General features: G+C 36.4%; 1 protein-coding gene across 1 annotated transcript; it reads right to left on the minus strand.

Moving 5' to 3' along the window:
* Positions 1 to 1,471: 1,471 nt before the first annotated feature.
* PABPC4L (poly(A) binding protein cytoplasmic 4 like) lies at positions 1,472 to 11,919 on the minus strand. Its single transcript, XM_043902425.1, has one exon. The coding sequence runs from the start codon at positions 11,074 to 11,076 to the stop codon at positions 9,964 to 9,966; it is 1,113 nt and encodes a 370-aa protein (XP_043758360.1). The 5' UTR covers positions 11,077 to 11,919; the 3' UTR covers positions 1,472 to 9,963.
* Between the last annotated feature and the right edge of the window lie 12,395 nt (positions 11,920 to 24,314).

Genomic DNA, 24,314 nt, shown 5'->3' on the forward strand with positions numbered 1-24,314 from the left:
CCTTGGAAACGAACCAAGATCATCCTGCCATTTTTGAGACAGCACCCCTAGTAGGTACGATAAGACTAAAGGCTAATTGATTATGGAACATACATTAGAACCAGTGAATCCCAAGATCAGATTATTACTCCATTGTATTTCAGTGATGTGAACTTCTTTTTCAGTGAAAATACCAATATGCTTACTTTTGGTTTAATTCGTTTTTAAATTCTTCACCTCTGAATTTTTTTTGCCTCTCAGGATTTATATGTCATTACCACCTGTACCTTCTGTATGCATAACTTGATGCACCAAGATTTGATTGGTTCAACCAGTTACCAACTGAATTAAAGTTATAGTTGGATAGATCTCTTTTGTTTGCCTGTTGCTGATTTTCACCAGAGCTGTTTTTGAACTGTTTCCCATCATTGTTTTAGTCAGCTGTGGACAATACAATATGGCCATATGTTGAATGCTTGACCACCTACAGGAACCTGCCCATTGTTTTGTTCAGAAGAGTTAAGAGAGCATAAAATACTTATTTTCAACAATGTTGATGTTCTCTGATCCTCAGAACATACTAAAAGTTAGAGTCATAGTTTATATAGCTTCGTGCATTTCCATGTCCTTTCTAGGATAAGATATAAGTACTTGTGAGTTTGTGGACCTACTAAAAAATAAGGTTCAATAAATAAAAAGTTAATTAAGTTTGTTTAATGCCAGTCTTGGCACTTAAGCCATTATTGCTTTGATTGTTTGGTTGTGATGTCACCCAAATGATCTACACAGTTTTCTGAGAAAGAATTAATAAAATGGGATTCCTTTGAGCAATTTGGAAGAAGATGATGGTAATTCTAGGCTGCAGAGCAAAATACAAAGAAAATACCTTACGAACATATATCAAATAAAAGAAAAAGAATCAAGTAGAAAACTACAAATGTAAAATAGTCTTAACAGCAATCCCTTTCCAAATTAATTCAGATACCTAAAGAATACAAAGCTGTTTGCAAAGCTGCTTAAGCAAAGGGGAAATTTCTGTTACTCGTGTAGTTTGGAAAGAAACACGTGATGAACAGTGACCTAGAATCCTCAGTTAATCTCATGGCCACAGCTTGATGAGGGAAATCAGAAAAAGAATATAGCTTGTTTAAACTACGTTTCACTACTAACTTTAAAATTTATATACTCAAATATATTACATGTTAAATGTTGGCACATTAGAAACTGCAAATGCATTACCTTGTATTTTTTTTCAATTGACAAAACTGAGTAGAGGGAACACTCAATATCCCATAGATAATTGATTACAATCAATTAACATATTGTGGTTCATATAAAAAAGTAAATAATCATTAATGTATGGCAAGGAGATTGGGGAGCTAGGCATTATGTTATAAGCAAATATATTTCTATTTTTTTAGAATAATAAAAATGTTTTACTATAACAGTAAAAATAAGAAATAACATCAAAACATTTTATAATAACAAAAATATCATACAGCTAGGAATAAGACTAAATATATGCAAGACTTCTAAACAAGAACTACATAGTATTGTTGAAAAAATTAAGGAGTACAATTAAAGTGATATCCATTTTCATGAGTTAGAAGACTAGTCAGTAGGCTTTCAACTCAGAATCAATATGATCACAATGAATTCCCAAAAGGAATACATGTTTATATGCATGTGCATACATATGCACAAATAGATGTATGAAACTTCACAAGTTGTGTTTTTTCATTTCTATGAATAATCAGATAACTAAGAATAACCAAGTAAATCTTTAGTAAGAATAACAAGATGAAAGGATTTGTTCTGATATAAAGATTACAATGTAATAACGACTACATGACACTGGCAAAGGATAAACAACTATAGACTAATGGAATAGAAATCCAGAAACTGACTTGGTAAAACAAATAAAGGCATCTGATAGCACTTCAGAGTTAGGCAGGGAAAAGGTTATACTTTTCAGTAAATAGCAGTACTGAATCTGCTGGATGTCTAAATGGAAATAAAAAAAGATCACTTCTGAACTCACATTATAACAAAAAATAAATTTCAGGTAGATTGTAGATCTAAATGTAAAATATTAAGCTTTTAGATATCACCAAAAAAAGGCATAATCTGGGCTCTCACCCATCGAACCCATGATCTGTTTATATTTCAACCTAACTATACAATAAAAGATGAATGGATAAAAAGAATGTGGTGGTGGTAGTTATTTAGTCACTAAGCTATTTCCAGCTCTTGTGATCCCATGGACTATAGCCCACTCCTCTGTCCATGGGATTTCCCAGACAAGAATACTGAAACAGGTTTCCATGTCTTTCTTCAGGGGATTGAACCCATGTCTCCTGCATTGCACGTGGAGTCTTTACTGCTGAGCTATGAGGCAAGCCCAAAAGAATGAGGTATATCCATACAAATAGATATTATTCATGCATAAAAAGGAATTGAGTACTGATATAAGCTGCAATACGAACATCTTAAAACATTAAGCTAGGCAAAGGAACCTAAACACAAAAGGTAACATATGATAACATTTACGTCAAATGTCCAAAACAGGCAAATTCTAGATATATAAATTTGTGTTTGCTAGGTTCGAGGAGGAGGAGAAAATGGGATTAACTGCTCGTGAATATATGAAGTTTCTTCTGACATGATAAAAAATATTCTGGAATTGGATAAAGGTGATTTCACACAACCTTTTCAATATACTACAAACCAATGAATCATACATTTGAAAATGGTTATTTTTATGACACGTGATTCATAACAGTCTAAGAGGACATGATAATTTGAAAAATTGCATTAGTCATTCATTCAACTTCCCAAGTTGATCCTGAACAATAGACTTCATTTAGATGTAATGATTTGCTACCGAATGTTATTTCTCTACCCAATATTTTCTTTTTAAAAACTGATGATTGCTTTACTTTTTCTCTTACAAAGGCAGGACAGTTTCCATCACATGTTCCTGGTAAAATAATAGATATCCCACTAAGAAATATATCCAATCTATGCCCTAAAATGCTAAAAAAAAAAAGGTAGGGAGGAGAATGAGTTAATTAAAATAATAATAATAAAATATTTAAAAATAACATTCTAAATGCTTGAAGTTGAGCCTCCCTAACCTTTTGTAAATGCTTGCTTTTTTACTCCCTACAACAATATGCCATATGGTCTAATTTCAAAACAGGTACTGCTGCCTCTATAGTGTAACAGTCTATAGAAAGTCTTTCTTAACCCTTGTAAGAAAAGAAAAGAAAAGAATACTTCATTTGCAAACGAAGAGCTCTTATTTATTTTGATCTGGCAATAAATCCTGCTCTCTTTTTTTTTAATTAACCAGTTAGAAGATCTGTTTTATTCCATGTAACAGACAGCATACTATTTGAGAAAAAGTTAAAGCTTTGAGTGAGTCAGAGTTTAGGATGACACTTTAAAAAAACAAATAAGAACAGTTTATTTCTAGCAAACTAACCAAGAGAAATCATAGCATAGGAATAGGATAAAAAGAGACACTGGGACCAAAAATAATGCATGTATTAGGCATGGTAAAGATTTACATGTGACATGGCTATGAGAGGTTGCAATATATTTTGGTTAAAATAAAAATAAATAGTAAATTAAATAAAATAAATTAAATGTATTTATTAAATAAAGTAAATTAAAATAAAAATGAAATAACCATACAATCTCAGTACTATGCATGAAATATAAGTGAATAGAGTAGTGGATAATACTAGATTACTAACAATTCCCTTGGTAATTCAGTAAAATAGTGATGTGTCAAAATAATTCTAACATCTGACTTGCATTCAAATTGAGGCACTTTTTTGCCTAACAAAGATTTGCTGGAATTACTATTATAAAGGCTTATTTTAACTTCAAGGAACTAGATTTAGCAATATGTCAAAATTGTGGTGTATTCGTATGCCACTGGCACATGTACAAAATGAAATGGAATATAAATCAAAATTGTGATTCAAAACACACTGTCAGATATGGTTTTCTGAGATAAGAATATTCCATTGGAAACACCGATTAAAAAAATTCACACACATACAACACAGTGAATCATAACCAATATTCACTGTATGCAAAAAAAAAATTAATAACAACATCCTCCATGTTAGTGACATTACATATGAAACTCAAAATGTGCTGTTAACATTTGGCAGAACTTAACCAGGGATAATTTTATCTAAGGTGATGTAAATATGAGTGGGTTAACAACTTCTGATGTGACATCATTGTCTAAACTGCCAATATCTCTCAGAAGTTAAGCCTGTTCTATGACAAAGAATGCTACTAAGAGGATCATTTTTCTTTTCTTAATTGATGGGTTCAATTGTGTCATTTGGGGAACTTCAATATAGTTAAAAACATTTTATAAACTCTTAGACCTGACCATTAGACAAAAATAAAAAGGAGCTATAAATACTTCCTCTGAATAAACTTACAAAATAATCTGATCTTAACAGATTCAAATACAAGTAAATGTGTAATTCGGAATTTAGTACCTCTGTTTTTGTTTTCTTACAGCGCATAGCTAAAATGTGAGGTTGTACCAAATTTGTGTAATACAGGAAAAATTAAACTGAAAAGCTTGGATAAGTCCAGTTTTGTTCATTCTGACAATTTTAATGTATTAAAGGATCTAATATAAATTCTTTAGTAAAGAAAATGAGTGCCCATCCATTTAGGTTTGTGTTACTTAGATTCATTTTATATACTGGGGCCATTTTGAAGGCACCTAACTTTGTAGATCCTTTTTCAAGATTTTTCTATTACATTGTCTGTGGGAATTTTTTTTAAAAAAATTCTTTATACAGAATATCACATTAGTTGGTGATACATAGTAAATTCTTTCCCTCTGGTGGTATGATTCTAAAATATTAACTAAGATACATGAAGATATACTTGACAGACTAAATTAGAGCTCAAGAAACCAATACCTTATTAAATGTAGAGTTATATTTGAAATATTCTTGATCATTTGTAATCTGTTGATAATTATTTTTGGTGGAAACCCATTGTATATAGCATGCCCAGTCAAATCTGACTTTTTGCAACCCCATGGACTATAGCCCACCAGGCTCCTCTGTCCATAAATCTTCCAGGCAACAATACTAGAGTGAGTTGCCATGTCTTACTCCAGGGGATCTTACTGACCCAGGGATTGAACCCGTGTCTCTCACGGTCTCCTGCATCAGCAGGTGGACTCTTTACCACTGAACCACCTAGGAATGTTGAAAACCCACTGGGGTGACTAAATTGAATTTGAACTTTTCAGTAAAATTTTCAATAGATGCCTAATTTAGATCTAATAAAGCATGACATGTAAAAACACAATTCCCATTACTAAACAAAAATGAATTCAATTTTATACAGGATATATTGCACAGTTTAGTCCCTATGATGATACAACCTGAGGGAGAAGAAACTGGTGAGTTTGACTCGTGTTGAAAATTATTTGCAGGGAGAAATTTTAAGAACTAATTGTAAGTTAATGTTAGCAGGAGAAAATATCCATAAGTACTGAAATTAAAAATTAGATATAAATGATAAAACAAATCCAGTGTTTAGTGGATGCATACACCTATAAATATCTCCATTCTTATGAAATTTCTTTCATTCATAAGCCCATTCTACACAGAAAGTTGACTTATTTCTTAATTCTAATGGCAGATCTTATAGAATATACATATCAATAATGGACAATGAGAACTGAGAGAGAAAGTTGTTAAAAGGTTTCTAGGAAAGGTATTATACTCTGAATGTTACTGTGTCTCAGTGTGATGACAGGAATTCTTGTAAACATCCTGACCCTCTCCCTGATGATGACGCTGAGACAGAGGGGGTGAAGAGTTAGAATCAATATAGACGTTTTCATATACCTTACATGAAGATACCTTAAGTCTGAAAATTTTAATAAAATTTCCTTTTCTAATGTGAGTTGGATTTTCTATTACTTGAAGCCAAGGATATTCTGAGGTTATTTAATTTGTTTGACCCTTTATATATTCAAAAATTATCTTTTTGAAGTATTATTATTTACTTTAAAAAATTACATTATGATGTACATTTTCTAAATAGAATACAAGTAAGCTAATTCAAAATCCTCAAAATATTAACTGAATTTTGCTTTAACAATTAAATTCAAAAGTATCTTTAAAATAGTCCCTGATGAAAACTTAGAGGTTCTTTTCAATCATGGTCCCATAATTATGAATAACTTAAAAACAAATACTAGTTCATATGAGAATTGGTCTTTTAAAACATAAAATATGAATGAATATCTTCATTTAAAAATGAAAGTTGTTTTCAATTTACTCTTATGAGAAACTGATTGCTAGAAAATCAGAAATACTTAAAAATAAATAAATGAAAATGATTTTTGGACATGAGAATTTTGGACACCACTGAAAGATTCAGTCTTTATTTGATCTCTTTTCAATGGATTTATACAAATGTTAAGAACATGAAAATATAAATTCTAAACCACTTTAAAAAGCTTATTTTTACCAACTATAAATCCACTTAAAATTTTAAAAAATAAAATTTCAAAAGGCACATATTTATTCAATTGGCTGTATAAGCAGACATCTGTATAACAAACTTGGCAATGTGTATGAGGACAGAGAAGGGGGTGCAGAAGCTGTGGCTTAAGGCATCTCTATGGAAATTAGCTTTTACAGGAATACTTATTAGAAAGTGAAGATTCTTTTCATTTATCAAGGCACTTGGACTTAAAAAGAGTAAAGTTTCTTTAGTGCATGAATCTCTGCTGCCACAAGAACCTGATAGCATCACACACACACAAAATTTAGAGTAAGTAAAATTTAAATAATAAAAACCTACAGGATTTTTTGTAAACTTTTTTGTAAACTGACAGTCATTTCTTAAGGTAAATATTAAAAATAAGAAATTTTTACTAAAATGGCATATTACTGTGTCATGAAACTATAGCCACAATTCACCTAAACAACTGACATTATGCCCTATTAAATCCTCATACATGTGAGAAGAGAATTCAGTTCCCTGATATTATCTTGATAATCCATTTACAAGTACTGTGAACTATTGTTCAAATACATGAACATTTATATAAAATGGATTTTCCAGAAAAAGATGTCAAGGCTTGATATGTGTACTATAGTTTCCAGTCCTGTTGCCTGGCACCCTTTCTTAAAAGCTCTCTGCTTTGTAGGTAAGTACGTCTCAACACAGTAATCCAAAGAGCTAAAGAATTATAATTGGCATATGGATTTCACATACACTTTTATAAGTATTTACCAACATATGTTAGTAGAATTGGAAAAGCAACATACTTTAAAAAATATTTAATATAAGCTATGAATAAGATACTGTATATACAAAAGCTTTGCTTAGAAAGTATTGAGAATATGAAACTCTGAAAGTCATAGAAGACAATACAGATGAATTGTATGTGTGTATGGGGGTTTGTATATTTGAGGTGTTTAAAGTGTTTTGAAATATAACATTAAAGCCACCAAACTAAGAGTTTGAAAAATCTGAGGTTAAAAATTTAATTTTGGAATGACCCTCAAAACTATAAACAAGGTGAGAGTATCAGGGAAAAGAAAGTCTAAAAACTCCATATAAATAAGAAACACCCCCACAGGAAAACACATTAAGATCATGAAAATAAACTGACATCATTTACAAAAATATGAAAATACAAATGTCCAGTAATTACAAGAAATGCTGTTTAAATTTTGAGGTAATAAAGTAGTAAAATAAATAATCATGAAATATTTTGTTTTTACATATCATGTTGAATCAGACAACAATGTAAGCAAAATCCCTCTTAGTATATGGAAATGAGCAGTCCTACTGACAATGGAAATGTCTTTTTTTTTTTTCCACAGTGGAATTGTTAAGTGGCACAAGTTTCTGAATAGCATTTGGGTAATATTTATCAAAATTAGTTTTTAAATTGTTGTCCTTTTAAACATTAATTCCAATGAATCACACATTTTTTTAATAAATTAATTATATATATCAGCATATATGAGTTTGCAAGGGTGTTTATCTCCAAGTTGTTGATGATAGAACAAAAAAAGGAGAATGGAAGAGATAATCTAGTACCCTATATGTTTATCAAGAGAAAATTGTTACATTATGGTACAAACATTAAAAGGAAGTTAAAAAAGTCATTAAAATTATAGTGCAAATACTTACTTCCAACTGCCCATGGAAGCTGACTGTGTCATACTGTCAAATTAGGAAAGCAGTTTTAAGAAGTTTTGTAAGTATGATTCTATTTTTGTTAAATTATGTGTATAAGTATAAGAAAAATTGGGGAAGAGATGCAACACATTTTAACAGAAGATCTGTCTGCACAGTAGGATTATATGTTGTTATAATTTTTTCATTGTCTAAAAGATACTTTTAATTTAGAAAATGTGCAATGAATGTTCATATAGTTGATAGAAAAATAAACAGAAACAGATTTTCTCATTCTTTCACAGCTAAAGTATTGCCAAAGTGAAATATTTTAATATTTCTGTAATATTGTACTGGTAATATATGAAACAGAGGACTTGGATATATGGTTACAGGGAGCAACTAAGCAGAGGGAAAAAAAATAAAACAACAAATATAAGAAAACTATTTTCTAGACACCTTTGGTATGAGAGAATCAGAATTTTAAAAGTAATTAGTTAAATGTAAATAACTCTTGTATCTATCTCCAAACTGGATTTCAAATAGCACACAGTAAAAGTAAGTATAATAAAACCCTTTTTAAAAAGTAAAGAGGAACCACATCATATAAAGAAAAGACAGGAGAGAAAAGTCTGGAAATGGGAATGAAATCAAAATTATTCTGGACAACAGGCTAAGTGATGTAATTTCAATTTATCAGAAAATCAGTTAGTGAGCTTCTGCTTAATCAAATCTAAAAGTGAGCTTTAATGGGTTACAAAGCTCTTAAGGTCTAATAAAAAGGACATGGAGATCATAAAAATAGGAAAGTTTTACTTCTCTGAACCCTGAGATAGTATCACTACATGGAACAACATATAACAGAGGTTAGAAAACACAGTTGTTAAACAAAATTTCTATGTTCCCTATATATGACTTACATAATATTGGTTCCTGATTCAAAACTTGATGCATAATTATATGCTGTATGCGAAGGGCAATTTTTGACCTGAATTGATACAGGGTTATAACTTAAGGAATGTAGAAGTTAAGGTTTTACTACTCAAGTCACAAATCTGATAACCAGCAAGCACCTGAATTATGTTAACCAATGGGAAGAACAGTAAAATATCCTATAAGGCAGATTAGTAGGCAACACTAAAGTAATTCCATCATTAATTTTAGCCATCAGAAAAGCAATCATTTCAGGATAAAAACCGAAAGAAAATTAAATGATTTTCTACTATTTTAAATATTAATTCAAAATGAAACTAGATACTGAGTATGTAGTAGCAATTTTAAAACTTTGGTTTCTTTTAAAAACATTAGATGAGAAATTAGAAAGTTTTTTTTTTTTTTATAAAAATAAATTACTTTGCAATGCTTAGGTATAAGAACTACTTTGGGCATATTTTCATGGAAGAAATTAAAGCTAGCAATACTATTAAAATAAGAAAAAGTATGCAAAAAAACGCAAGTAATTACCACACTTCAGTTGGTTCAAAATGTAGTAAAAATATATCCAATTATACTTATTACTATGAACACTATATCAAAATTGGGAAAATATACCATATTATAATCACATGGTGTGCCTCTGTAAAAAGAACCAAGGTTCTAAGATTCACTTATTTTTGCTCCAAAGGAAAATAAATAGTTTTGTATACAAAACTTTCCATCACAACGTTTACTAAACTAACCAGCCATCAGCTGGAATTTAAAATTAACTGAGGAGAATTCAGTCAGAGATCACTAACATTCCTCAGTCTGCAGCACACACTGGCTGATGTAGAAAGTTTTCCTCTCCTAGGGTTTCTGGGCCAGGGCGATGTTGAGTGGCTTGGAGCCTAAGATGCGGCCATTCATCTCAGTCATTGCTTTAGTGGCCTCCTCCGCAGAGGAGAAGCAGATCAAGCCAAACCCTTTGCTTCGCCCTTCTTCCTGCATTACCTTAACCCTGCTAATTGATCCAAATGAAGAAAATTCCCTCCGCAGTTTTTCATCATCAATGGTCTCATCCAGGTTCTTAATATAGAGCTTCGCACCCTGGCACCGCCGAAATCTTTCATGTTTCAGCTGCTCAAACATTTGCTTTAACTCAGCCTGTCGCTCTGCTTTCTTTTGTGCCCGGCCTACAAAAAGCAGCTGTCCGTTTATGTCCTTTCCATTCATTTCTTCAACAGCCCTTTTGGCAGCCTCATGGCGATCAAAACTCACAAAGCCAAAGCCTTTGGATTTTCCACTGGAATCTGTCATAACCTTAACACTCAGGGTTTTGCCATATTTACTGAAAACTTCCTTCAGTCTCTCATCATCCATCTCATCTCCAAAGTTTTTGATGTAAACATTGGTGAACTCATGGGCTTTGTTTTGAAATTCGGCTTCTCGATCTTTGCGGCTCTTGAATCTGCCAACGAACAGCCTGCAGTCCTTAAGCAGTGCCCCGTTCATCTCCTCGATGGCCCTGTCGGCAGCAACCTGGTTTTGAAAGTGCACGAATGCGTAGCCCCGGGAGCCCTGATCATCACTCATCACCTTGGAGGACAGGATCTTTCCAAAAGCTGAAAAGTGTTCATAAAGGGTTTTGTTATCAATGGATTTGTCCAGATTCTTGATGAACACGTTCCCAATTCCAGATTTCCTTAAGTAGGCGTCACGTTGAGACCACATGAGACGGATGGATTTGCCCTTTATCAGGTCAAAGTTCATGGTGTCCAGGGCCTTCTGGGCGTCCGCCAGCTGCAGAAAGTTGACGTAGGCGTAGCCCAGGGAGCGGCGCGTGAGCAGGTCCCGGCAGATGCGGATGGACAACACGGGCCCCACGGCGCTGAACTTCTTGAACAGCAGGTCCTCGGTTACGTCCGCGTGGAGGTCACCCACGTACAAGGACGCCTGGCGGTACTTGGCTGCTATATTCATCTTGCTCCTCACCCCCAGAAGCCGGTCCCTAAAGAGCTCCTGGGGTGATTTCTGCAGGAGTGTGACCCGGGCTTATGCGTGGTGGCCTCTGAGTCACGGCTTGGAGGCTCAATGTTGGGGTGCATGTACGGCTGGCAAGGCTCAGGCATCATCCTCATTCCAAAACCCCCCAGAAACCAGTCCGGCCCATCCTGGAACAGGGGGAGACAGAGCTTTGAGATCTCAAAGAAAGGCCCCAGGACAAGCCTGTCCTTCGCGGCCAGTTCGTGAGGAATCTTCAGGTGGCGGGCTGGCCCTCCATCTGAGTGTTCTCCACTCTGGTTCAGCACTCTGGCCGCTGGTTTCCAAATAAAAATAGGCCTTGCTCAGGCCGGTTTAAAGTTACAGCCTCCGGGGAAGAATTCCACAAGTGGCCGCTGAGGCGACGACCCGGGAAGCGGCGCGCGGCGGCGAAAGCGGGGCCCCGGAGCCCCGAACCGCCCGGGACCGGGTCGTGCTGGCGCCGCCGCCCGGGCGCGGCCGGGGACTCCGCGGGCTCCGCGCGCCCTGACCGACCCCGGCCCTTTTCCTCCCTGCAGACCCCGCGCGGAGCCCTGGGAAGGACGTGGGGGATGGGGAGGCGGACAGATCGACTGGATGGATGGACGGACGGACGGACGGACGGCGGCCGCGGCCCGGTGGGCGGCGGCGGCCGAGCGGGGGCTGGGGGCTCACCCGGGCTGCGGCCGGCGGGGGGCGGACGGGAAGCCCGGAACTCGCGCGCTCAACTTCCCGCGCACTCGCTGCCAAGGGGGATGTTTTCTTTTTAATATTTTTGGAGAATGTTCTTCCCACCCGCCCCTCTCGCTCACTTCCCAGCCCCCTCCGAAGGCTTGGCTGAGGAGCAGGAGGCGGTGACCAGGGTGGAGAAAGACGGCCTAGGGGAGTGGCCCTAATGAACCCACCCGCCCGCTGGCCCTGGCGTAAGTCTGACTGCGGGAGCTTTGCCAAGTGTGGATCTGGGCTTGTCACTTCCTAACTTCAAACCGTCCAGCGGCTTCCTTTGACTCTTGGATAAGATCCAACATCCGTACCTTGTTCTACAAAGTGCTGCGGGATTCCTTCCATGTTCAGCCTCAATTGCCCCCTGGATCCCCTTCCTAAACTATATGCCTTCTTTTGTTCAGGGGCAACTTCACAAAGCTGGGTAGATACTCTTTCCAAACAGAAGCTTCCCCTGTACAACTTTTGAAAAACTTTAGTTTTCCCTCTTAGTAAGTTACACTACCTTGTATTTTCCTGGAGTTTGTCTAATTTAAATATACTGTACATTCCATGGCAGTAGGGACCATAAACTCATTTTATTTCCTGGCTCAACTTGGAGAAAGGAGGTGCTCAGCCTTTACTGAAAGAATCCATTGCTTGGAATGGATGAGATATGTAATCTGAGGTTGGTTTTCACGCCTGGAAACATGGACATAGTGTTCCTTACCTCAAGAGTATTGTAAAGATTAAGTGAATTAGTAGATTTGGAAATGTCTGACACAATCTCTGGCAGAGAATAGGCTTTGAGTGACATCGGTTTTATTTCCTCTAGTTAAATAAATTCCTTAACATCATTTCCGTAAAACATTAAATTTGAATCATCATGCATTTTAAAGAATGTTACCTGCAAAATTGAATTGTGTGGATTGGTTTATATAAGGTTAATCTAGTGTTTTCAAACTTTAATGGACATAGAAATGCAGAAAGAATCTTTTTTGAAAGCAGATTCTGATTCAGTAATTTGGAGTGAACTGGAAACTCTACACTTCCAAAAAGCCCCTGAGTGATGCAGATTCTGTTGGTCTCTGAGCTACACTCTTAATAACAAGACTTTAAGGCTAAATGAATGAGTCCCCATAGTGGTGTCTTCTCTAAGGGCTAGAATAAAATATATTTTTCTTTCAGGAGATAATGATACTGACAAAATTTTCAGTGATACATTAAACACATACAACCAAGTTGGAGGGTGATTTTCACTATAAAATCCAAATTGCTTTTAACTTATCTAATGTTGAATAATGATTGTATGACAACTCCCAAATAAATCCCGATTACAGCTTTTTGTTTGTGAAATTTATTCTGATATGTGTTGCTCTTGTAGTCATTTGTTCAAATAAAGTAATTTTTCTTCAACCATATATCTTCTAGGTGCAATTAAAAAGGAAAAAAAGACCACTGACATAGGTGGTAGATACCAACAGTGTATACCAGCACATACTTAAAAAATTCAGACACTATTTGGCATTGTTCAGAGTAAATGAAAGTTGTCACCATATTCAGTATTATCAGATATGTAAAAAAAAAATAAAATTCCTAAGTGTACATTTCCTGAGAATTTTGCTAAGACTTTTTATGTCTAGGAAAAGTGCCTAAGATCATATTAGTTCTTCGTTAAATAATTTAGCAATAGCAAGATTATCAGAATATTTCAAAAACTCATTTATTTTCCATTTTACTTTAGTGTAATCTTCATAAACATTTTGTGAAAAGTGAAGAAGAGTCTGGCTGCAGAATTTAGTCTTATATTTTTGTCTCTAATCAACTTACAAGCAAAAGGTACAAACTTCAATTTGTTAAATGACCACCAGTCATGCTTCTTCTTATTTATACTACTGATTACACTGCTGTCATTTTTTATGTTTTAACAAAGTAAGCATTTTTAAGCATCTATGATTCTTTCCTCTCTTTAATTCTCTAAATCTCATCATTTTGTCAATTGTGTTGATGCAATAATTTCTTAATTTGGGATGTCTTTACCCTTTGCCCTTTGCTTCTATTCCCATTACCACTGCTCTTGCCTCATTTCCTTGTGTATTACTGCACGGGTTTTATTCATTCATCTTCTTTTGTTTATATGCCAGTCTAGTTACATGGCAGTCCACTGTGCATTGTGCTGCTAGCATAATTTAACAATTCTTTCATAAGATTTCAGTAAAAAATAACAAATGACTACCAAAACTGTGCAGGATCAATTCTATCCTAGCTACATATATCTTCTGTCAGGCTAATTCATCATTTGTTTTATATGTGCATACAGTTAATTCTTCTAAATATATACTTTCCCTATGATTATCTAAATTCTATTATCCTTGAGCCCTGTTTTCATCAATACTTTTTTTCTCTCAGTAGTCCAGCTGACACTGATTACTTTTCCTTTACAGAAACAATTTATTTAACATATGCAACGTGTATTTGTACTTAATTTTGGCATGAATTCATTGGTTTTGATAGACTTTGACTTAAAATTGATACTGTCAATGTTAATTGTCTTCCACTTTCCTTCCAATTGTTGCAGGTTTGCATATTGCTGACTTGCATGTCTTCTTAATTCCTCAAATATTCTGAAAATATCTCAATTAAGTGCCAACAATTTGCCTCATTTTTTTTTTTTTTTCTGACTGCACAGTGTGGCAGGCAGTATCTTAGTTACCAGGAACTGAACCTGTGCTCCCTGCAGTGGAAGCATGGAGTCTTAATCACTGGACCACTACAGAAATCTCTATTTTGCCTCATTTTGAAATACGTGGTAAGTTTGCCCATCTTCTGCTATTTAGCTCAATCACCATTCAGAGTACCAGTATATTGTCTGTGTGGGTGACTTACAGCATTCAGAATTAAGAGGATATAAGATGCTATTTTGCTTAAATGGCAGGAAAAATGTTTGTCAGTGTTTCTATTCACTGATATTGATGTTAATGGAGATTAGTGCTTAACTCAGTATATATTATGAAGAAATGAGTAAACAGCTATTTTGAGTTGAAAAAGGATTTTAAAATAGAAATCTCTTGTACTAATTAGACCAGTTTCTGACATCTACTTGAATCATTGCTCTGATGTAGTCAAACTATTGATAAAATTTTCCTTATTCTTTTTCAAAATATTCATTATCTTAATAGAAAGCAAGAACATAAATGAAGCTTGTTTTTCTTCTATTTAGATAGTGTTTTGTTCACTTTGTTACTCCAAAGTGTAATGTTGCATCTTTTAGATTGTTTCCATTTTATTTGACCATTATGGTCTCTCTTCAGCTGTAACTATTTTCTCATTTTTTTCTTTACCAAAATAGTGTTAATTTCCTTAGAATGAAGTATATCATTCATTACGTATCAAAGTGATACTTTTTCATTCAGAGCATATAGAAATAGTCACAAAAATAATATTTGATTATTAGTAGTTCTTGATCAGGAGAAGGCAATGGCAAACCACTCCAGTACTCTTGCCTGGAAAATCCCATGGACGGAGGAGCCTGGTGGGCTGCAGTCCATGGGGTCGCTAAGAGTCGGACATGATTGAGCGACTTCTCTTTCACTTTTCACTTTCATGCATTGGAGAAGGCAAGGCCACCCACTCCAGTGTTCTTGCCTGGAGAATCCCAGGGACGGGGGAGCCTGGTGGGCTGCTGTCTATGGGGTCGCACAGAGTCGGACACAACTGAAGTGACTTAGCAGCAGCAGCAGTTCTTGATCAAAAGTTCAAATCAATCCAAAATATCATTTGCCAGTAAAAATATAGGCATTATAAAAATTAAAGTGAATAAGACACAATATGTTTCCCTGAAAGTTTCAAGGCTCTTATCAGAAAAAAAAAAGACTAAAGCAACAATTTTAAAACAATGCAAATTCAGTAGCTAAGACTGTATAAGATAGAAATTTAGCAAAGGAGATATATGAATAAGTCTATGTATAAGAGCCAAAAAAAGATTTTGCAGAGAAGGTGGTACTAAAGACCAAGCTCTCATTTTGTGAACTATGGGGAAGTTTAGGTATAAATAATGTTGGTGTCAGGCTTCCCTGGTGGCTCAGCAGTAAAGAATCTGCCCGCCAATGTAGGAGGCATGCGTTTGATTCCTAGGTTGGGAAGATCTGGAGAAGGAAATGACAACCCACTCCAGTATTCTTGCCTGGAAAATCCCAAGGACAGAGGAGCCTGAAAGGATACAGTCCACAGAGTCATAAAGAGTTGGAAATGACTTAGTGACTAAACAAGAACCACCACAACTAAAATGTTGGCATCAACCATTATCCACTTAATATTGCCGGAATACAAAGTGTGAAGAAGGAAGTGGCAGGAATTGAGATGAGAACAAAGTAAGAGCAATAGACCAAATTGCCTCACATGCTAGGTGTATTACAGAATTTGTTCTAAAGGAAAGCTATTGGAATAATTGATCTAAGAAATGACTTGTTTATATTACATTTCAGAATTGTAATGTGAGGATAATGTGAAAGACATGGAGTCCTGGAAACATGAAGCAGGGATAATGTAAAGATGCATAATCACAAACCATTCTGAGTATGAAGATTGACTTTAAAATAAAAATCTCTTGGGAATTCCCTGGTGGTCCAGTGATTAGGACTTGGCACTTTCACTGCTGTGGCCCAAGTTCAGTCCTTCATGAGGGATCGTGCAAGCTGTATGGCCAAAAAAATAAAAATAAAAATAGAACAGAATGGAATAAAATAAAATCTCTTATATTAATGAGACCAAAGTGTTTCTGAAGTCTGCTGAGATCGTTGCTCTGATGTAGTCAAGTGAAGTGAAGTGAAAGTTGCTCAGTCGTGTAGTCAACTACTGGTAACATAGTTCTAGGCATTGATACAACTGATGGGGAAAAGCATTTGTTTTACAGTTCCAGTCTGACCGCCCTTGGATGGCTGCCCAAAGGTTCCGCATTTTGTCGCTTTGTCCTACCTACTTTACTTGTAACCTTTCTCCTTGCTCCAGAGCTCCAACTTCATCTCCCTGTCTAATCCCTGTTGCCAAAGCTAAGAAAGCTGCTCACCTTTTATTCTGTTTCCTCTGTTAGCAATCAGACACCTCTATCACCACGTGTTATCACCTCTCACAACACAAATCCATTGTACTATTATGCCCAAATCTCTTCAACCCTACCACGGGTAGGCAAGGCAGAACTAAGGGAGTGAAGGAGTCTGAGAAGCCCTTCTTGGCCAGCTATCCTTTTCTTGGTGAACCTATGCACTACTGTAAAAGAGAATCTTATTGGCTCTAACCTTGATGAAGAGAGAAGGATTAGGGGCTACTGCCTTATTCTTGTCACCAGGGAAGATCTAATATCTTTCATGGAGATGTTCATCTCGTTACTGGTCATTCATACAGAGATGATTTCCTGACACCCAGCTGAGGATCTGTTGTCTACTTTGGACAGAAATATGTTCTGCTCATCTCATCATTTTAGTCTCTACTTGTCTACACTGCTGCCGTTAGCATTAGTCAGCCAAATTCCTATCTAGAAAATGGTGTCCCAGGTTCCACAGGCTTAACCCTCCAAAGTTTCTGCATTACGATCCACAGGAGTCAGTAGAGAAGAGAAAGTGGTTCAAGACTGGGTCACTGGGAATTGATCCTTTAGGTGTTAATGATTTCTCCTCATTCATGCATTTCTCTGAAGGTGAGCCTTATGAAAGAATGTGAACAGGTTGATGCCAGTCCAGGGTGTGTAATTACCTCTGCTGTTCTCTTGCCAGGACCATTTCTGTAATTAGGTAGAAGTTTTATGAAGCAACAACTTTTCTGCATGGTCCCATGTTCTGGCTACAAATGACAAATTCCAAATACCTGAAAAGGTATTCTAGATATAAAGTCCTTTTCCTATAGTTTGCTAATTATGTATTTAAAGAAACATCTTTTCTTCTGGTAGCAGTTCCTGAGATCTTATCTTGGTGTATAACTGCATCTTCTGATGTTTGCTGTTATGTCCAACTGCAGGAGGCACTAGTCAATTACAGGCTTCGGAACTGTTCTGTTTAACTACTTGCTATGTGAAAACCTCCTTATCAATCCCATTGCCTCATATATAAACACAGACTTATTTGTTATTTTTTATTATTGGTCACTATCCTCAACACTCACACACAAGCTATGCCACCACTACTACCATCATCTTTAAAGTGAAAATTCCACAAAAGCAAACATTGTGTCTAAATGAGTCACCACCATATTCTCAATGCCTTAAATAAGGGTTCCCATGCAATGGGGTTCTCAACACTTCTATTTTGAATGTTGACAGACAATTCTTTATAAATCATTTACATTTCTACACATCTTATAAATAGAGGTATGCCCGCATGCTCAGTCACTGAATTGTGTCCAACTCTTTGTGACGCCATGGACCATAGCTTGCCAGGCTCCTCTGTTCATGGAATTTACCAGGCAAGAATACTAGAGTCTAATTTTAAAGGTAAGGAGCAGTTTTCCTTGTGTACGTTGCCTAATCCTTTGCTCCATGTTTACTTCCACCTCAGGCATTTCAATGAGAAAGATAATTATTGATTGGCCAAAGTTTCCTGGTCCCCAAAGGGAAACCAGTGTCAAGCATGCTGGGCTATTTCAGGGAAGGGAAAGAATAAAAATTCAATGGCTTTATTGGACACTGATGAAGTCACAATCCTACCTAGACTCTTGGAAGGAAGAGGGTGCTCAAATCCAACCAATGGAGTTGGGCACAATTCACAGTGGGCAAGAGAAGCTAAATGGACCTTGTGGGTGGGTGAGTCCTTTGGGACAATACAAAGCACTGGTTCATTGATTTCACAACTGAGTTTATACTATGAATTTATGTGTTAGGTGTTCATACATTCTTACAAACTGGTAAATTAAAAACGATCCTCTTTGGGGTACTGTATTATGGACATGGTGGCTCAGTGGCAAAGAAGCCACCTGTCAATGCAGGAGATGTGGTTTGATTCTTGGGTCAAGAAGCTCTTCTTGAGAAGGAAATGACAACCCACTCCAGTATTCTTGCCTGGGAAATCCCATGGACTAAGGAATCTGGCATGCTGAAAACATGGAGTCACAAAAAGTTGGAAACCACTTAGCGACTATACAACAATTATGGATATAAATAGCTGCTCCTTATCAAAACATCTGGGTCCCTAATATAAATGCCCATGTTAAGAGTCATTTACTCATGAGTTTGACAGCAATCAAGCTGATAAATGAATGTTCGACACTTAACTGTCACTGTGTCCCATGTGTCATGACTGTGTTTCTGCAGTGGAGAGAGGTCACATTACATTGAGTCCTGCCCATTTCCAGCTTCCACTGGTGTTACCCTATCTTGGATCAATCAGTACAGGCTCACCACCACTGACACATATTCAGGTTACAGTTCTGTTGTTCAAGTTCAGTCTGTACCACTGTGATCTTTGAAGCTAAACTATTGTATTTTTGGCTTCTGGAACCAGGAATACTTAAATTGTCTGATAATGGAAAACCTTTATTGCAAAATCCACTCAACAATAAACTGATAATCAAGTTACTCAATTGATGTTCCGTTCTCTGCACTATCCACAGACATTATGGAGGATTAGAACATCCTCAAAAATCAACTGAAAATGATCGTGACTGTACCTTCCACTGCCACTGTTGGTCCACATCTTGTAGTCAGAGAGTTTAATCACTGAATGAATGTGGCTGTCCCCAGCAAGTGATCATCTCATTTGGTCACTTCCTAGGTAATGATCAGGATCAAGCTAAGTTATATAGACTTATTATGAGTAGTTGCATTCTACCCTGTCCATGCTTGACCATATGGTCTTTTCTTTCCTCTAATGTCATCACCAGGCTGGATTGGTTAGTGTATTCTCTAAGAAGTAGCATGGCCAAAACGGACTCAAGGGACTCAAACTCTCTTTGACTGGAAACAACTCTTCACACATCTTTTGTGTTTTTGCATAAATTGCAAGAAGAGGCACTACTGCCATTTCTCCAGACTGTCCTTTCTAGGATGTTTATATAGTGAACTAACTGCCTTGGAAGATAGAATTGGTGTCTCTCCAAAGCAAACACCAGGCATTCTTGGTATAGCTTATAAAATATCTCTGTTCCCTAAGTCCAAGTTCCTTTAATGCAGCCTACTTAATACTAAGGGGTCACCTTACTCTCTTCATAGGACTCTTTGGGAATTGTTCTTAGAGAACTGATGGAAGAAATGATTATACGCTGGCTGCTGCTGTTGCTCTGAGAGATTAAGTTCTTTGTGCCTGATTCATATCTTTTGTCAGCATCCATGAAAACAGGATACTAATCTGGCAGTAAAAAGCAGGGGAGATATCAAAGTCTTCACAGATCTTGACATTAAGCAAGTAATTAAATGAGGTATGGATAGTTTCTGTCATGTATGAAGCACAATTCTCATGAGTTTGGAGGAAGATCCCTGGTATATTTCTGCATCCTCATACTGCACTCAGTATCACCTCTCCATTTCCACTGGCCAAGTGGTGATGCACCTAAGTGCAATCAGGAAGACTGGAAGCTATCTGGTATACAACCATTAGTCCCTCTTTCTTTTGTCCATTCTCTGTCTTGCAAGTTTCAGTGGGTTACCTTAGCCCCCTTTGATTCCAATGTCCTTATCAAATTAGCTTTAGACACAAAAATATTGAAAACAACTTGGGTTTAGAATATATTCTGGGCATTTTGATTTCATCAAAAATATATTTTAAGATATATATATATACACATATACTCTAGAGTACTTTAACTTGTATATGACAATCTGACATAAAGTCTCTAAAGTCTCCATATCCTTCTTGTTATTCAGTCTCTGGAACATTTCATTTTGGTCTCTGAAGTCAGGCACCTGCTACATGTGCCCTGGACTTCTACGATCTGAGAACATTGAGGAGAGTCTGGGTTACTTATTTTATTTCTTTACTAAGACTGAATGGTTCCCTGCTAAGCAGCACACAATCCACAATTGGCTAGGATCCTTTTATTAAGTCTACCTTGGTCTACATGCCGTTTCTTTCTACAGGAATGAGATGCTGAAATATCTTTAGTGGAGTCTTGGCATTTTTCACCACTGGCTTCCTTTCCTAATATTTTATGCAGAAAATTCTCTACATGCATCATCCTAATAAACTTTTATAAAAAGTCATAGTCTTGGCTGGCTTTTTAGATAGAAAATCTCTTTCTAAAACCTACACTTTGACAGCTGTCCTAGTGCTAAGATCACTGTCTAACTCATCCTACAGCTGTCTCAGTGCTAAGATATCTGTCTCCTTCGAATCCTCTCTCCTAAAGAGGGTCATAGAATTATGTCTTCTCAGGTTATGTCTACAACTAATCCTATGCCCCATTTTTTCTAACAGTTTCTAACAACTGTAATTTGATTCAGGGTAGTCAGTTACCACACCAGGGTTCACCAGGCCCAAGGGAGAGACACCACATTTGCAAATTGGCCATTGTATCTTATATAGTCTTCCACTCTGTACAAGTCCGGGACATTAACTAGGAAGGACTCAGCCTGTTTACAGCTCATCATAATCACCTTCAGACACAGAGAGTCAGTCTCAGATGGCAAATCAGAAGTCCTTTTTCATTTATATTTCCTTCTTATTCCATATCTCATCCTTTCTATTTCCTCAGATTCCCTGGTTTATACTGCATCATTTCTTGTGGTCTAGGGCAAGAAAACCTATCAACCCCAGATCCTGATATTCTTTCAAGAAGAGGGCCTATACAACAAACCACATTTTATTTTTTCATGCTGATGTTGAGTCTTTATGTCATAATATTTTTAAAGTAACATAAAATATTTTCATTCTTAAAGGCCCAGCTCCACCAGAAGTAAAGAATGAGAAGAACAAGAGCCTAAAGGGACAGAGACCTGAGCCAGTCACATAGTCAACTGAATGATTACTGATGAGGGCCTGAATTAAGGTACTAAGTAGTTTAGGGTTGTTACATATGCAAGAGGTGGAACTGGTATGTAATCTGAATTACAATTTTCCCTAAAATTACTAATAAAAATGTTTAGTATTTAACTAATAAGAGAAACTGTCTCTTGTACATGATCTATATTCTAGACACTACATATTTTTACATAAAATGAGTACAGAATCAGTGCTCAACCAATTCCTATTTTTAAAAAATATTATTATATTATTATCAGTTTTACATTTCTGACAAAAGTCCTAAAAGGGAGCTACATTTACCATTGTTTTAGATCTGGACATCAGATACAGAAACTATAAGTAAGTTATCCAAGTAATTGAAATATAAGAAAGTGAAGATTTTAATCTATGTCTCTCTAATTTCCAAACTCACTTCTTTCCATTGTATAAATTACATTAAATTTAAATGTCGTTTTTGATGTTTCTGTAAACATACTTGTATAAACAAGTATACTTCTGTATTTTATTGTTTTTTAACTGAGATCAAAACCTTATACAAGCCCCTGTGTCTGTCCTTTGAAGTCAAAAGCTTTTATTTTATAAATAGTCTCCCAGGTCTCCCCTGAGTCTTAAAAGGCTGACTCAACAGTTAATAATTAGAAATGTGAAGATGTAGAAACATAGAATAGCTGTTGGCAGCAATTTAGACTAAACCAGCCACAGAGCAGTCACCAAACTCCCAGTTCCCTGAAAGATATAGATCAAAGTCTGACATACAATCCAAAGTTTTTTTTTTAGGAAGCAGACCCACCTCCAGGTGAAAACTACTGACCTCAAGTATGCAGACACCAGACCAGTTGCAACCATAAGATTTGTGGTTCTAGAAGCTTCACCTTGATGTTAACTAATCTGAGAACTGTGCATGCACACACTGATCATGTACCCTTAAAACCCCCGCCCTCACACTGCCTTTATTTTTTTTTTTTTTTTAATTTTTTTATTAGTTGGAGGCTAATTACTTCACAACATTTCAGTGGGTTTTGTCATACATTGATATGAATCAGCCATAGATTTACACTTATTCCCCATCCCGATCCCCCCTCCCACCTCCCTCTTCACCCGACTCCTCTGGGTCTTCCCAGTGCACCAGGCCCGAGCACTTGTCTCATGCATCCCACCTGGGCTGGTGATCTGTTTCACCATAGATAGTATACATGCTGTTCTTTTGAAACATCCCACCCTCACATTCTCCCACAGAGTTCAAAAGTCTGTTCTGTATTTCTGTGTCTCTTTTTCTGTTTTGCATATAGGGTTATCATTACCATCTTTCTAAATTCCATATATATGTGTTAGTATGCTGTAATGTTCTTTATCTTTCTGGCTTACTTCACTCTGTATAATGGGCTCCAGTTTCATCCATCTCATTAGGACTGATTCAAATGAATTCTTTTTGACAGCTGAGTAATATTCCATGGTGTATATGTACCACAGCTTCCTTATCCATTCATCTGCTGATGGGCATCTAGGTTGCTTCCATGTCCTGGCTATTATAAACAGTGCTGCAATGAACATTGGGGTGCACGTGTCTCTTTCAGATCTGGTTTCCTCAGTGTGTATGCCCAAAAGTGGGATTGCTGGGTCATATGGCAGTTCTATTTCCAGTTTTTTAAGGAATCTCCACACTGTTTTCCATAGTGGCTGTACTAGTTTGCATTCCCACCAACAGTGTAAGAGGGTTCCCTTTTCTCCACACCCTCTCCAGCATTTATTGCTTGTAGTCTTTTGGATAGCAGCCATCCTGACTGGCGTGTAATGGTACCTCATTGTGGTTTTGATTTGCATTTCTCTAATAATGAGTGATGTTGAGCACCTTTTCATGTGTTTGTTAGCCATCTGTATGTCTTCTTTGGAGAAATGTCTGTTTAGTTCTTTGGCCCATTTTTTGATTGGGTCATTTATTTTTCTGGAATTGAGCTTCAGGAGTTGCTTGTATATTTTTGAGATTAATCCTTTGTCTGTTTCTTCATTTGCTATTATTTTCTCCCAATCTGACGGCTGTCTTTTCACCTTACTTATAGTTTCCTTTGTAGTGCAAAAGCTTTTAAGTTTCATTAGATCCCATTTGTTTAGTTTTGCTTTTATTTCCAATATTCTGGGAGGTGGGTCATAGAGGATCTTGCTGTGATTTATGTCAGAGAGTGTTTTGCCTATGTTCTCCTCTAGGAGTTTTATAGTTTCTGGTCTTACATTTAGATCTTTAATCCATTTTGAGTTTATTTTTGTGTATGGTGTTAGAAAGTGTTCTAGTTTCATTCTTTTACAAGTGGTTGACCAGTTTTCCCAGCACCACTTGTTAAAGAGGTTGTCTTTTTTCCATTGTATATCCTTGCCTCCTTTGTCAAAGATAAGGTGTCCATAGGTTCGTGGATTTATCTCTGGGCTTTCTATTCTGTTCCATTGATCTATATTTCTGTCTTTGTGCCAGTACCATACTGTCTTGATGACTGTGGCTTTGTAGTAGAGTCTGAAGTCAGGCAGGTTGATTCCTCCAGTTCCATTCTTCTTTCTCAAGATTAC

The sequence above is a fragment of the Cervus elaphus genome, chromosome 5 (assembly GCF_910594005.1).
Source record: "Cervus elaphus chromosome 5, mCerEla1.1, whole genome shotgun sequence".
Classification (NCBI taxonomy): Eukaryota; Metazoa; Chordata; class Mammalia; order Artiodactyla; family Cervidae; genus Cervus; species Cervus elaphus.